Source organism: Apodemus sylvaticus, chromosome 13, assembly GCF_947179515.1.
Source record: "Apodemus sylvaticus chromosome 13, mApoSyl1.1, whole genome shotgun sequence".
Taxonomy (NCBI): Eukaryota; Metazoa; Chordata; class Mammalia; order Rodentia; family Muridae; genus Apodemus; species Apodemus sylvaticus.
Genome location: NC_067484.1, coordinates 35,649,170 through 35,662,305, shown reverse-complemented (window position 1 = coordinate 35,662,305; position 13,136 = coordinate 35,649,170). Strand labels below are relative to the sequence as shown.

At 48.3% G+C, this 13,136-nt stretch overlaps 1 protein-coding gene across 1 annotated transcript in view; it reads right to left on the bottom strand.

The window, feature by feature from the left end:
- Positions 1 to 12,875, bottom strand: part of Ablim3 (actin binding LIM protein family member 3) — a 119,157-nt gene extending 106,282 nt beyond the window's left edge. Inside the window, exons 1-2 of the mRNA XM_052155822.1 lie at positions 12,745 to 12,875; positions 12,295 to 12,397 (exon numbers count right to left, since the gene is read on the bottom strand). Coding sequence (XP_052011782.1) covers positions 12,295 to 12,307 — 13 coding nt within the window. The 5' untranslated portion in view covers positions 12,308 to 12,397; positions 12,745 to 12,875. The remainder of the gene's footprint in view (positions 1 to 12,294; positions 12,398 to 12,744) is intronic.
- Between the last annotated feature and the right edge of the window lie 261 nt (positions 12,876 to 13,136).

Sequence of the window (13,136 nt, the reverse complement as noted above, 5' to 3'; positions counted from 1 at the left end):
GCACACTCCCTAGCTGGTACCTGAAACTCTTGAAGACCTGATCCTCCCCAGCCCTCCTCCAGCTTATGTCATACCACGTAGCAAGCCACATTTCATAGTGCGCATGCACACAACAGCTGGCCCAGACCCCAGAAGTTGTACAATAAGGGGCTGTGAGATGCTTGCCAATTAGAATGACTACATAAGTCATGCTGTCTTTTCTCCGTGACCTAATACAAATGTGTTCACCCCCTTGAGGTCTAGATTGAGTGGTACATTCCTGGGCCTTTCAAAGGACTTTGGCTTGCCTTCATCACACCTTGCCTTCTCTCTCTACACCTGAGGGTTTCTCTCATGTAAGCTCCCGGTACCTGTCCCTTGGTGACTCTGGATGGAAACGGTCCTAGGTTGAGGTTTCTATCCTGTGCATCTCAGGTACCTGGAACATCAATGCTCTACAGATCAGAGATTTGTTTATTGCCTGAGTGAACCAGCAAATTGTACTGGCATATCCAACTTCAAGGCTAACACTCAGTCTGTGTGTTCCCTGGGGCTCCCCTCCCAGAAAACTGGGAGAGACCATCAAAGGGGGAGCAGGAAGGCAGGAAAGGTGGCCTCCGCTGGAAGACACTGTTTGACACCGGCACAGCTGCTTCCCAGCTGTGGGACTTTGTCCTGGTGATTTACTTGTGAACTCCAGTTTCTTTTTTATGCAGAAGAATGACATTAGACCTATCTGTCCATAGATTTACTCAAGGCTCCGTCACCTGTTTCAGATCTGTGGTTTGGGGCCAGCTGTGCCTTCTCTGGACCACTTCCTTTTTCTGTGAATTAAGTATAATATACAGTGTGTAGCATGCAGGATTCTTGCGATGGTGCAGCGGGTTGGTGTTTGGGAAGCCGTGGACCTCTGTTCTGTATACGCAGCACAAGCAGTGCTCATCTGACTGAATGAGGAGCACCAGACAGAGCAGCACAAAACAGGCAGGGTCTGTCACATCGTCAACAGGGAGTTTTCAAAGGGGATGAGAGAGAGAGAGAGAGAGAGGAAGATAGTGAGCTAAGGAACGTAATCCCTAAGGACTGTGCAAGGTCTGTCTGTGATGGGTTATGAGAACTCAGCATCCTGTGCGGGCCTTTGTTAGATCTGGAACTCAGGGGAGTGTTGTAAGGAGTCAGTAATGTAATATGTAGAAAATACAACCAAAAAGAAAGAAAGAAAGAAAGAAAGAAAGAAAGAAAGAAAGAAAGAAAGAAAGAAAGAAAGAAAGAAAAGAAAGAAAGAAAAGAAAGAAAGAAAACAGTCAGGCTACAGTTAGAAAAGAATGTTTCTTCATTGGGAGGAAAGGGAGGAGGGGGGAGGAGAGGGAGGAGGGGGAGGAGGAGGAAGAGGAGGAAAGGGAGGAGGGGAGAAGGAAAAGGAAGAAGGGAGGAAAAGAGGAAAGAGGAGGGGGAGGAGGAAAGGGAGGAAGAGGAGGAAGATGGGAAGGAGGAGGAGGAGGAGAGAGAGGGGAGAAGGGGGAAGAGGGGGAGGAGAGGGAGGAGAGGGAGGAGGAATCTTTGATGGAGGTTGGGCTTCTCATTGTTCCTTAAATGCTGCCTCCCAGGTCTCCTTTTATACGTGTGTGACAGTCTCCGCTCTGTGTGCGCCCTTTGAAAGGGGGATTTATGGTTACCTGAGGTCCCATAATCCTAACACCAGAGGCAACGCATCCACGCTGACTGCGAAAATAACATAATTCAATGGATGCTTCAGTCTACCTTTGGACAGCAGGGCCAGGATTCCTGGGAGGTTTCCCGGCTCTTAAAATGCAGGAGCAGACCTCGTGCAGCCCCTGCTCCTGCATGCTGGGAGTGGCTCGCAGCGGGAAGATTGGCGCTTGCTGGAGTAGCTTCAGGTGCTTAAAATAGATCAACTGTGTCATTAGACTACTCGAAGCAGCCTCTCATTGGCTGGGCTGAGGGCAAGTGATGGCAGCCCGTGGAGAAAGACCTTTGCTTTGCACAAAATTAAGCAGATGCAAGGAAGCAGCTCTAGAAGAGTCTGCTAGGGTGGAGGCGGGGGTCAGCCAGGAGGGGGTGGGGATGGTCACCAGGGCAGAAGCAGTGGAGAGCCTGCCTCTATGTGCCCCTTGTCTACTGAAATTACTGAGGGGTTAACTGTGTTCTCGGGCAGACATGGACCAATGTGTGATGCTGAGCCTGGCGCCTTCCTCCTCCCTAGCAGGTCTCGCATCCTCCACTGTTCTGGCCACTTCTACCTGAGCACGCAGGGGACCACTGTCCTTTCAGCATACAGAGCCCTAAGCAGGTTCTGCAGAGCACTGCTCTGATCCCTGGAAGTCCACATCGCCTGAATCACATAGGCCAGCAGCTCACCGGGCTCAGTGTCTCCTCCTGAGTCTGCGATGAGCCACCTCAGCAGCCTCTCCTTCCTTGATGGGAGAATTATGGCCAAGGACTGGGCACAATCATCTTTCTTTATCAAAAAGCATAGCAGAGCGCCTGGGCTTTTCATTAACCAATTCACTCGTCAGATGTCTTCTGAGCGGCCGCTGTGTAACGAGCATTGTGTTTTGCTTTCTTGGAACTTCCCCAGGGGGATGGGGGGAGATATGCTGTTCTAGAAAGGCCCCAGGTAGCTATGTAAGATCCCTGTTGTGGCCTCTCAGGACTTACTCCTAGTGGATGGGTTCCTGAGCTGACACAGAGCTCACACTGAGACTGGAAGACCTCTGCTGGAGCAGGTTATGTTTTCTATGTCACAACAAAAATGGAACAACTATCAAAGAGGCCCCAGAGCTTGTCTTTCAGGCCCCGGGAACCGTTGATCCGAAATAGTCCTCTTTGCTCTTGGCTCCATTTTCCATTACCAGGTTGGCTCCCTGGAAGCAAAAGCTGGCCTCCAGGAGACACAGTGCACCCTGCCTTCACTCAAACCCATGTAACAGGATAAGATATCCACCTCTGGGTGTAGGTCAGCTAAGAAAGTAGGGCTCACAGTGGGGTCTGCTCCCTTCAAGGGGACTTTAACACCTGGTGGGAGGTAGGTTGTTCACCTACCGACTCCTGGCAGAATCTAGGAACTCAGAGGGATCCACCTGCCTCTGTCTCCTGGGTGCTGGGATTAAAGGCATGTGCCACCACCTGACTCTAGTTTTGTTTATAGGCATCATGGGTCAGCTTCTGTTTCTCCATGGGAAGATGTGCTTCTCCACATTTGATGCTATACAGATCATGTATAAAATCCAGGCTCATAGAGGCAAGTGACAAACAGATACTTACTAAGTGATAGGAAGTGGGGGTCAATGTAGCTAAATAGACTTGTATACATACAGCATACCTGAATGCTAAATCCTAAATAGATTTGTATACATTCAGCATACCTGACTAGTGAATCCTAAATAGACTCATATACATATAGCATACCTGAATCATGAATCCTACTGACTGTGGCTATTGGTGGAACTGGGGAGCAGTGCTTTGAAATCTTCGAGTTTGTTTTGCTTCCTTTTCTTGGTTTTTCCAGACAGAGTGTCTCTGTGTAACCCTGGCTGTTTGGGAATTCACCAAGCTGGCCTGTGCTTCCTGGGTGCTGGGATCAAAGACATGCACAGACACCATTCCATGGCTCCGGTGTTGTTTTTAAAATAATCTAGAAATCCCAATTTTGAGTTGAGTAATAATTCAAATTTATTAGAAATCCAGTACAGGGCAACCCAGCATGCTGGCCACCACGGGCTCATTGTACGTACTTGTATGGTCCATGAAAGCGGGCCACACTGGTGACATTTATTGTCTGTTACCAGAATCATGCTTGGGGCCAGCCTAGTTTTTAGCAAATAATTTTTGAGTTAGAGTGCATCATCCAGTTTTGATTATCTTTTTGGACATTACTAGGAACTAGGCAAACTGGAAACCAAGACCATGCCTGTAAATTCCCTTATAATGCCATAGGTGCATAATGTCCTGAGTGGGGGTGTGGTGTGTGTTCAGCAACTGAGTGTGAACATGTTTAGCCATGCATATTTGGTCTTCCCCTATGTGACGCTCCCTCCCCTTTCCCTTTTTCTCCCTCCCATTCTTCCTTGCTCCTTCCCTGCTTCTTCCCCTCACCCTTCCCTCCCTCCCTCCCTCCCTCCCTTCCTCCCTTCCTTCCTTTCCAAAACAAAATCACAAGTAGCCCAGGCTGCCCTTGGTGGCTATGTAGCTTGGGATGACCTTGAACAATTGATCCCTCTTCCCCTACCTCTTGAGTACCATGATTACAGGTGCTGCCTCCACCCCAGTTTATGCTGGGATCCAACCCAGAGCCTCTTGGATATAGCCAAGCATCCTGCCACCTGAGCCCTAGTTCCAGCCAAGAGAGCGATATTTCTGGAGTGTCAAAGGGAGTGTTTAAACATCAACCCTGGAGAGAAAACTTAGGTAACACTAGTATTTCACATCACCTGTTGGCTCTGGGGCCTGGCTGATATTTGGAGAGCCTACCTACAGGGATTGCTTCCTTTGGAGGGCTTCCCCCTTGCAGTCATGGCCCTAAAGATTGACCTGATTCAGACCTGGAGATCTCAAGACCTGATTTGTCAGAACATGACCTTATTTGTAGATAGCCTTTGGGTAGATATCAAATTAAAGGGTAGTCGTGTGAGCGGTCCTAATCCAGTGTGACTAGTGTCCTTACCAGTGGAGCAATCTGGACATAATCACACACAGAAATGGATGATCTGAAGAAAAATAAGAAGATGTCTGGGTATAGACTAGGAGCTTTCTGGAACCTCAGACTGTCAAAGGGAACTCACTGAGGTAAAACCTTGACTTTAGACTTATAGTCTCAAGAACTATAAAGCAATACAACTCTGTTGTTCAAAACACTCAGCATGTAGTACTTGGTGTGTGTGTGTATACATACACACATGTATTTATATATGTGTTTATATATATATACAATATATATAAAGTATTTTGCCAGCATGTACGTATATGCACAATGTGAGTGCCTGGTGCTCTCAGAGGTCAGAAGAAAGCATAAGATCCTCTGGAACTGGAGTTAGGGATGGTTGTGAACCACCATGTGGTTGCTAGGAATAGAACCAAGGCCCTCAGTGAGAGCAACGAGTGTTCTTAATCGCTGAGACATCTCTCTAGCACGCAGACTTATTTATTCGTAACAACTCTATGAGAACAACTCTATGACTACTCCATGCCCCCCCCCTTGATTATCATCAAAGAAGGGAAGTTGGTGTAGAAAGGAGGCAATTTACTTAAGATACACAGTTAAGTAAGGGGCAGGGATGGATTTAAATTCAGTAATTTCAGTCCAGTGTTCCCTTAAGGACTACCGGAGGACATTTTAATCAGCAAACTACCCAGAGGTGGAGGTGCTCACACACTTCTGGTTGTTTTCTGTTCATTTACAATGGAATCTGGTGCACGTTGGGTGAGAGCCAGGGGCTGACCGTTCACCACAGCAGATGCTCTCTCAGCCAGATGAAGCAGTTGCCAGACAGGGAAGTCAGGATTGAGGTCTGATGTCACTTCCTTCCTACAATCCAAGTGCTCCTGAAATCACACTGTGACTCCTCAGAGATGTGTGCTGTTAATTTCAGATGATTTAAAAATGGTTATTTACATTATTTCTCTAGGTCCTCTCAGGGAATCATTATCAACAACTGCTTCAAGGTACAGGAAGCACTGTTGCTTGCTGTTTGTTTGACTCTGGGTTGTACATGACTTCTTCTCTTAGGACACCGGATGTAGGCAATGGCATTAGCAGAGCCATTGCTACCTGCTCTGGTGTCCACATTACCCTCCTTTGACGTCCCCCTCTCTTTCTAGTCTGCTGCAAGCCCTGCGAGGCTGTGGGTGAATGGCTGTTACAAGCCTGTCAACTGCCTTTCTTATCCTATGGCTTCTGGTGGGACTGGGCCACTGTGGTGAACCTGAGAAGTGATAACAATATCCCTTCGCCTGGCTACTTCCCTAGAACTGTGCTGCTTGCTCTCTGGGAGTCAAGAATGGCAGGCCCTGATAGATAGTGCCTACATAGCACCTAGCTGAGCCTTCTGGTTCCTTCCTTCAGGCCGGGTGGAGGGGTGGGGGGTTGAGGGATTGGGGGTGGTAGTGTCATCGTGACAGGGTTGGGGAATGGGTGCCGTAACTGGCCTCCCTCCCGTGGGCTGATTCTTATTTTTCTACATGTTTGCCACACATCTGGGAAAAAGCTTTCTCCCCTCTCCCTATACAGTGCTCTTCTAGCCCCTGCCAGAAGCCCAACTATGAGAAGCCTCCTCTGCTTTTAATCCCATACCACAAGTAGGTGGCATGTCGCATGGTCTATTTTCTAAAGGATTTTCCCCCTTCTTTCTATCTTATAACCACCACAAACCTTGGCCTCATACCTATTCTGAGCTAAGACAATGTGTGTCAACCACATAGGATTCTTCTTTCTATCTGCCCTTTATAGCCTAAGCCAAATACAATGCTGGGTTAAAAATCTTCCTGAATAATATCTCTTCATTTATATATAAAACCCCCATACTGGCTATTGTAATGATGAAACCATTATTCTGAGATGACCGTCAGTCGAGAGCTTGGTTTCCTAGACATCACCTAGACATCATCAGTTCAGAACCTTGCTTTACTCAATGGCCACCGTCAAATTCACCCCTGCTCACTGACAGCTAACCCCCCTGAACATTTCATTTGGTTCTCTCAAGAACTCTGACCTTTTTGCATCTTACTGATCACATTCTAGATAAAATCTGTTATGTCCGAGATCATGAAAGTCCTGACTTGGAACCTTGGGGATCCATACTTCAAAGCACACTTTCTTCCTGCCAAGTAACACTCTTGTGCGGTTAAATGATTTCTGAATACCCTTTCCAACAAAAGAAAAAGTAATTTTGTTAGCATGCCAGGCCATGAGAAAGAGCACAGAGGGCGTGCGTGGTCTTGTAGTGTGGAAGAAGCTCACCCCACCTTGAGCATGACCCATCCCTAAGTTTTTCACATAAGAAGGCATTTAGGATCTGTGGAAGCACTGATCCAGTGAGGCATATGGTACTTTCTAGAACATGAAACTGACTCTGGCGTTCAGGTCCTCAAGCACACTCTGTCTCTTCCAGTTTTTAGAACTCCTGGTATCAATACGGGAACTTCAACAAACAATAAAATATTATTTTATTTTAATATTAAACATTGTTAATATAATTAAAATAATAATTAATATTGCTAATAAAAACAATAATATTTTATTGTTGCTTGAGCGTGCACAGTTGATGGGTGGTATCCATGACTCTAGACTGTCACGGCAACTGGTCTGGGTTCGTGAAAATCCCAGAGTGTGTCATTGCCACAGGCTGCATGCCACAGCCCATGTGGGATTGGGTATTTGCAGAGATGAGCCCCATGCAGGGACCACATGCATGAGTATAGGATGACACAGAAGAGTCTCTGAGCCTGTGAACATCTATGTGGAGATATTAGCTAAAATAGGGATCTGGGGAGAGCAGCTTTGTAGGGTGGAGAGGCCACCAGGTGACGCATGGGAATGTGCAGAGGGGTTGGCGTGATATAGAGAGGTCTTACTGGACAGCGAAGGTCATAGGAGAAAGCTCTCAGTGGGATGAAAGAGGCAAATGTAACAAGGACACAGAGAGGCTGAAGAGATAGCTCAGTGGTTAGGAACACTGACTGTTCTTCCACAGGACCGGAGTTCAATTCCTAGCAACTACATGGTAGCTCACAACCATCTGCAATGCGATCAGATGCTCTCTTCTGGTGTGTCTGAAGACAACTACAATGTACTTATATACATAAAATAAATAAATGATTCTTTTTATAAAGAAGGGCACAGAGAAGGGATGGGGCTGGGTCACAGGAAATGCTGCAGAGGGAACAACTGAGGGATGGGACAGACCAGTTAGGGATGTTTCAGTGGGGCAGGAGCCAGATGACGGAGCCTTGAAGCCCAGCCTCGCCTTTAGTGTACCACTTTTACAACGTATATGGGGTTGTGTAACAATGCAGGGGTTATGAAAAATTTGGCAATGGTGAAAGGTTTCTGAGTGCTTAGTGGACAAAGATGAATTCAAAGTCAAATAGGTACCACACTTGGTGTTTTGGCAGGTCTCGGCTGGGCTGTGTCACATGACCTCACTGTGCCCTGCCTCTGCACTAAGGGCGCTGTCACATCATGTGGTGCCAACAAACACCTGGATGCAGATTTGAAGCTACTGCATGGTAAGAAGGGCAGTGTTTTCACCGTGCTTCCTGATGTTCTTAGAGAATCACAATAGTTTAATCACGGAAAACAAAGGCTTTTCTACCGTTTAACTGCCATCCTTCTGCAAGTAAAAGCTAAGTTAGTATATTTGTTCGGATTGCATTAGGTTAGAACATTAGCTTTTGGGAACTGCTATTTGAGTTGTTGACTTTACTTTCATAGAAAACCGTTCAGTGAATTTTGGCTTGGAGTTAGGATAGAATTTCCTACAACTTCTCAAATGGCCCTAAACATATTTCTGCCATTTTGTACTGTGTATTTACACAAGATGATGTTTTCAGAATCTGGTGATTATAAAACCAAAATATCTGCTAAACTCTGAAAATGCCAAAGATATTCTATGCCCTGCTGTATCAATTAGTCAACCAACATTTTAATTAATTATGCAAAAGGAAATGATTATATCAAGGCAGCATGCAAATTTACATCAGTTATCAATATGTAGTAAATTTATAGTACTTATATATGAAGGAATTATTTCAAAATAAGTTTCTTTATAATATATTAACAGCAACTATTTTGTTTCTCTTGACCATTATTTTTTGGTTTATTTATTTTATTATTTTATGTGTATGAGTGTTTTGTCTGCATGTAGGTGTGTGGACCACAGGCATGACTAGTGCCACAGAGGCTAGAGGAGGAGCTCAGACCCTCTGGAACTGGAATTACAGACAGCTGTGAGTTGCCCTGTGGCTGCTGGGAACCGAAAGGACCAAGAACAGCTGTGCCACTTCTTCAGCCCCAAATATTTGATTTCCGAATCTTTTTTATAAAGCTACACACCTGGAGCTGAGAAAATATTTACTGGGTGAGCAAGGGATGGCAAGTGGAAAGTTTAGGGAATCCTGCGCTAGGTGGTCCCTTCTGCTCCCTTCATCGGTTCTGAGGGGGAGAGCCCGCCCCGTGCACCCTTTTGGTCCAATCCCCAGCCTCAGAATGGCTCTTCTTCCAAATGCCTTGCTAGTGCCCATCATGAGGGGGAAGCAAAGGTCCAGCTAATGCTGAAATTCACACTGAGTAAGCTCCTGCTTAGTCACGTGAGAATCGACTTTCTTGTTAATAAACATAATTTATGCATGTTTATGGAGAACGTCCCTGTCATTCCATTTAATCCTCCCCCAGGTATGCATGCTTCTCAATTCCTGGTGAAGGTGTGACGCGGGAGAGGACTGCTTGCTAACATCCCAAAGTTAATCTAGTGGTGACAGTGATCCCCATGATGACCAGGGTAAAGATGGCCGACGGTCACCTGTTGCTGATGGGTCAACTGTGCCCACAGATGACAAACGCTTCACTAAGTATGTTACATGAAAGTGTAACATGAAGAGTCCATTCCATTCTATTTTTCTGCAGATGAAGCAACATGCTGGAGACCACACTGTTGCTAAGAGGAGGGAGGCCATCTGAACCGGGGACCCTTGGATGCAGGGTAAGCTCCACTTATATTCTCTCTGTCTCTCTTTCTGTCTCTCTTTCTCTCTGTCTCTCTTTCTCTCTGTCTCTCTCTGTCTCTGTCTCTCTCTGTCTCTGTCTCTGTCTTTGTCTCTCTCTCTCTCTCTCTCAACAGACTCTCACTTTGTAATTCATTCTGGCCTAAAAGTTACCAGGTAGCCCAGACTGCCTTTGAACTCAGGGAAGTCCTCCTGCCTCAGCCACCCAGATATCTGGGATAACAAGCCATGTGTCACACAACACGGGGCTGTAGCTGCTCTTACAGATGCCTCCAAACCACAGCCCTGTGCTCTCCAGATGACTTGAGCAATTTGTGCTTTGCCCAAACTTTGATGTTGGCACCTGAACCACTGATTAGGAATAGTGCCTACTGTCAAATACAGTTCACATTCCAGAACCTTTCGCAATCCAACAATTAAAGAAATGGCTCGAAATGACCGAATACCAACAGTAACGTCTCAGCTGCAAAGCTGGAGCCATCTCACAGCTTCAGGGGAGTTCTGTGTGGGGCCAGCAGTGCCCTGCTTGGTAGCTGGCACGAGGCCCCCTTCACTGGTAGTGGAATAAACACCGAGAGTCATGAGAGTTGGGTTATTTCACATCTAAAAGGGGAACATTTTTGATCACATCAGACCAGCCGAGGGCCTCCTGCCAAGTTTCTGCTCTGTGGCCCCATGGCCTTGTTACTCCTCTGAGGTCTGATTTAGACTCTCTTCATCTGCAGGGTCTCCTTGTTGAGATGAAGCTCAGTGATAAAGGCCAGTTCTCAGGCCCTGCGACTCCCCATCGGGTGCTCCAGCTACTGAGTATTCCTCTCTGCAGGGTGCTTGGGGGCTCCCAGGGCTGGCCTGGTCAGTTTATTGCTCATTTCCCAGCACGACTGCAAACTTAACATCCCCTAATTAGAAAAGTGGATTTTTTTTTCAGTCTGTATCATCTACAACATTTAGCTACCTCATTACATTGATCATTATTAAAGGAAGGAAGAAAAGACAGAATGAAGGGAAACCTGGTTTTGGTTTGTTTTTTTTTTCCCCAGTCTGTAATACTCAGTGCTGCTAATAGAACAAACATTTCTTAAGATTCTAGAACAGCGAAAAGGCAGAGTCAGTTGCTTATTGCCTTCTTAGTTCCTTCTTGTCTATCAGTTCCTGGGAAAGACTCCCATAAACAAAAATCCCCCCCTAAATAGAGTACGGAATGACAGGCGATCCACACCTTAATTTTTCTGAAGCATGCAGATGCAAACATACAGCCCTCCAGTGACAGGGTTGACAGGACTTGCCCCCACCCCCTCCCCAAGTCTGGTACAAAGCCAGAACATCATTTCAGACTGTCAGCTAAGAGGGAAAAAAAAATCCTTTGGCTATAAGAGGGAAAAGGAGCCCAGCCACACTGGCTTGCTTAGCATAGCTATGTGATACACAAAGGAAGACGGCAGAGACGTGAGTCACACAAATATGTAGTAAATAAATACATTTTGTTTCCATCCCAGCAGCTCTGCAGTTTCCCTCTGTGCCAAGGCCTTGAAATGGAGGGAGGGTCCGGAAGTAGTGGGGCTAGTCTGGACGTAGTCTCCTCACTCAGGTGCTGACCCCCCACCCCTACCCCACCCTATTGTCAAGCTCTAGCTTTTGTAGAAAGACCTCCTCAATTCTTGATCAGAAAGGTCTCCGGCTCATCCCTCTAGATCTCATAGCGGAGCAGCCTGCGATGCAGAGGTGGGACTAAGCCCCAAAGTCAGAACTGCGCACACAACCGGGAATGCTTGTCGGACTCCTCTGGTTCAACAGTTTTTATTTGGTGCTGAGATGACCCCAACAAGCAAGTTGAAAGCAGAGCCAGACAGTGATATTTGAACTCAATTATGCCCTCCTAGGGTATTGCCTGGGTCAAATTAACCCAGCCAGGACCTTCCTGGGTTGCCGGAGTGCATTTCATGGTAGCCAGAGCCCTAAATGCACGGCCCAGGCTCTGCAGGGCAGTTACCGCCTCTGCCATGCCAGAGATATTGCTCAAAGGGTTTGCCACTTCCTCTCATTCTCCTCTAAGCTAAGCAGCCTCCAGGTAGGTGGGGAATCAGCCTGGACCACTGAGGGAACAGAAGCTGGATCTTTTTCCGGACCCAAAGGTGGCTTCATGAGGATTTGTTTATCAAATTGCTCGTTGCTATCCCAGGCCCGCCCACGGCCTCCCTGCTCTTCCCGGGACAAGCAGGGCCTCCATGGATTTCCAGATGTAGGCATGGAGGTCTCCTGGGAGCCCCCCACAGTCAGACAATGGCCACACTACTGCTTCTTAGGCCTTTCCAGGCATAGCTAGGAGACAGCAGTTTTCCCGACAGTGGCAACTGGCGCCGCTGATTAAACATTAGCAAAATCGTCAGAAAAAGGCAGACCCCCCCAAAGCTCTCCCTGTCCTAAGGAGCTCCGAAAGCACCCGAAGGAGGGAGTCCGGCGTCAGGTGTCCCCGCAGATACTGGCTTCCTTCCTCTTTCCAGGCAGCCGGGGCGCAGGCTCCTGAACCTCCCGCCCCCACCCCTGTTCCCATGGCAAAGGAGAGGAGGATCCACTTACTGCTCGTGTTCATGGTGATGCCTTTGCTCTGGGTCGTTCATTCAATACGGAGGAGGCCCCGGTTGCTTTTTAAATCTTGTGTTCTCCCGGCCTCACTCATCACCTAGGGGTGAAAAGGCAGAGCAGGGCCAGCTGTGTATCCTCAGGTGCGCTCTCCCCCTGCTGGCCCCTCCGTCTGGGCTGGAGCCGCTGGCCTTTACGGCTAGTGGACGAACAGGGCAGGTGAGCAGGGAGGAGGGGCAGGCGAGGAGCACTCAGGTGCCTCGTCCTCAGTACCTGGGACCCGAACCCCGGGCAGTAGCGAGGCTGGCAGCGCCAGCTCGTGCGCACCCCGTGTTATCCCAGCCGGCAGGCTGCGGAGCCCGAAGGGGGTGTGGACCACAGGGAGGCAGGGCGGAGGCAGCGCGTCCCCGCCCGGCCTCGGGAGCAGCGACCCGCCCCGGGACCCACCTCTTGGCCAGTTTTGGGAGCCAGAGGCCCCTGCCCCGGCCCCTGCAAGCGGCTCATGAATCCAGCTGGTCGTCTGGGGTCTGGGATGCCAGGGCGAGCCAGGCGAAACCTGAGAGCTCGCCATCCATGATGTGGGCTCGCAGCTTGGCAGCGCAGGGGGCGCGGCCGCTCGCTGCTGCCACCTGCTGGACGCGCCGGCGCGTGTCTGAGGCTCCGCCCTGCAGGACTTTCTGCCTGAGTGCTGGGGGTGGGGGGCAAAAAAACCCCAAAAAACAAAGACAAAAACAAAAACAAAAAAAAAGCGCACGGCGGGGGGGGGGGACCTCTGATGTCCTGAAGCCAGTCCGGGAGGGGGACATCGTGAGGGGGGCCAGGGTGGACCTGGGTCCTAG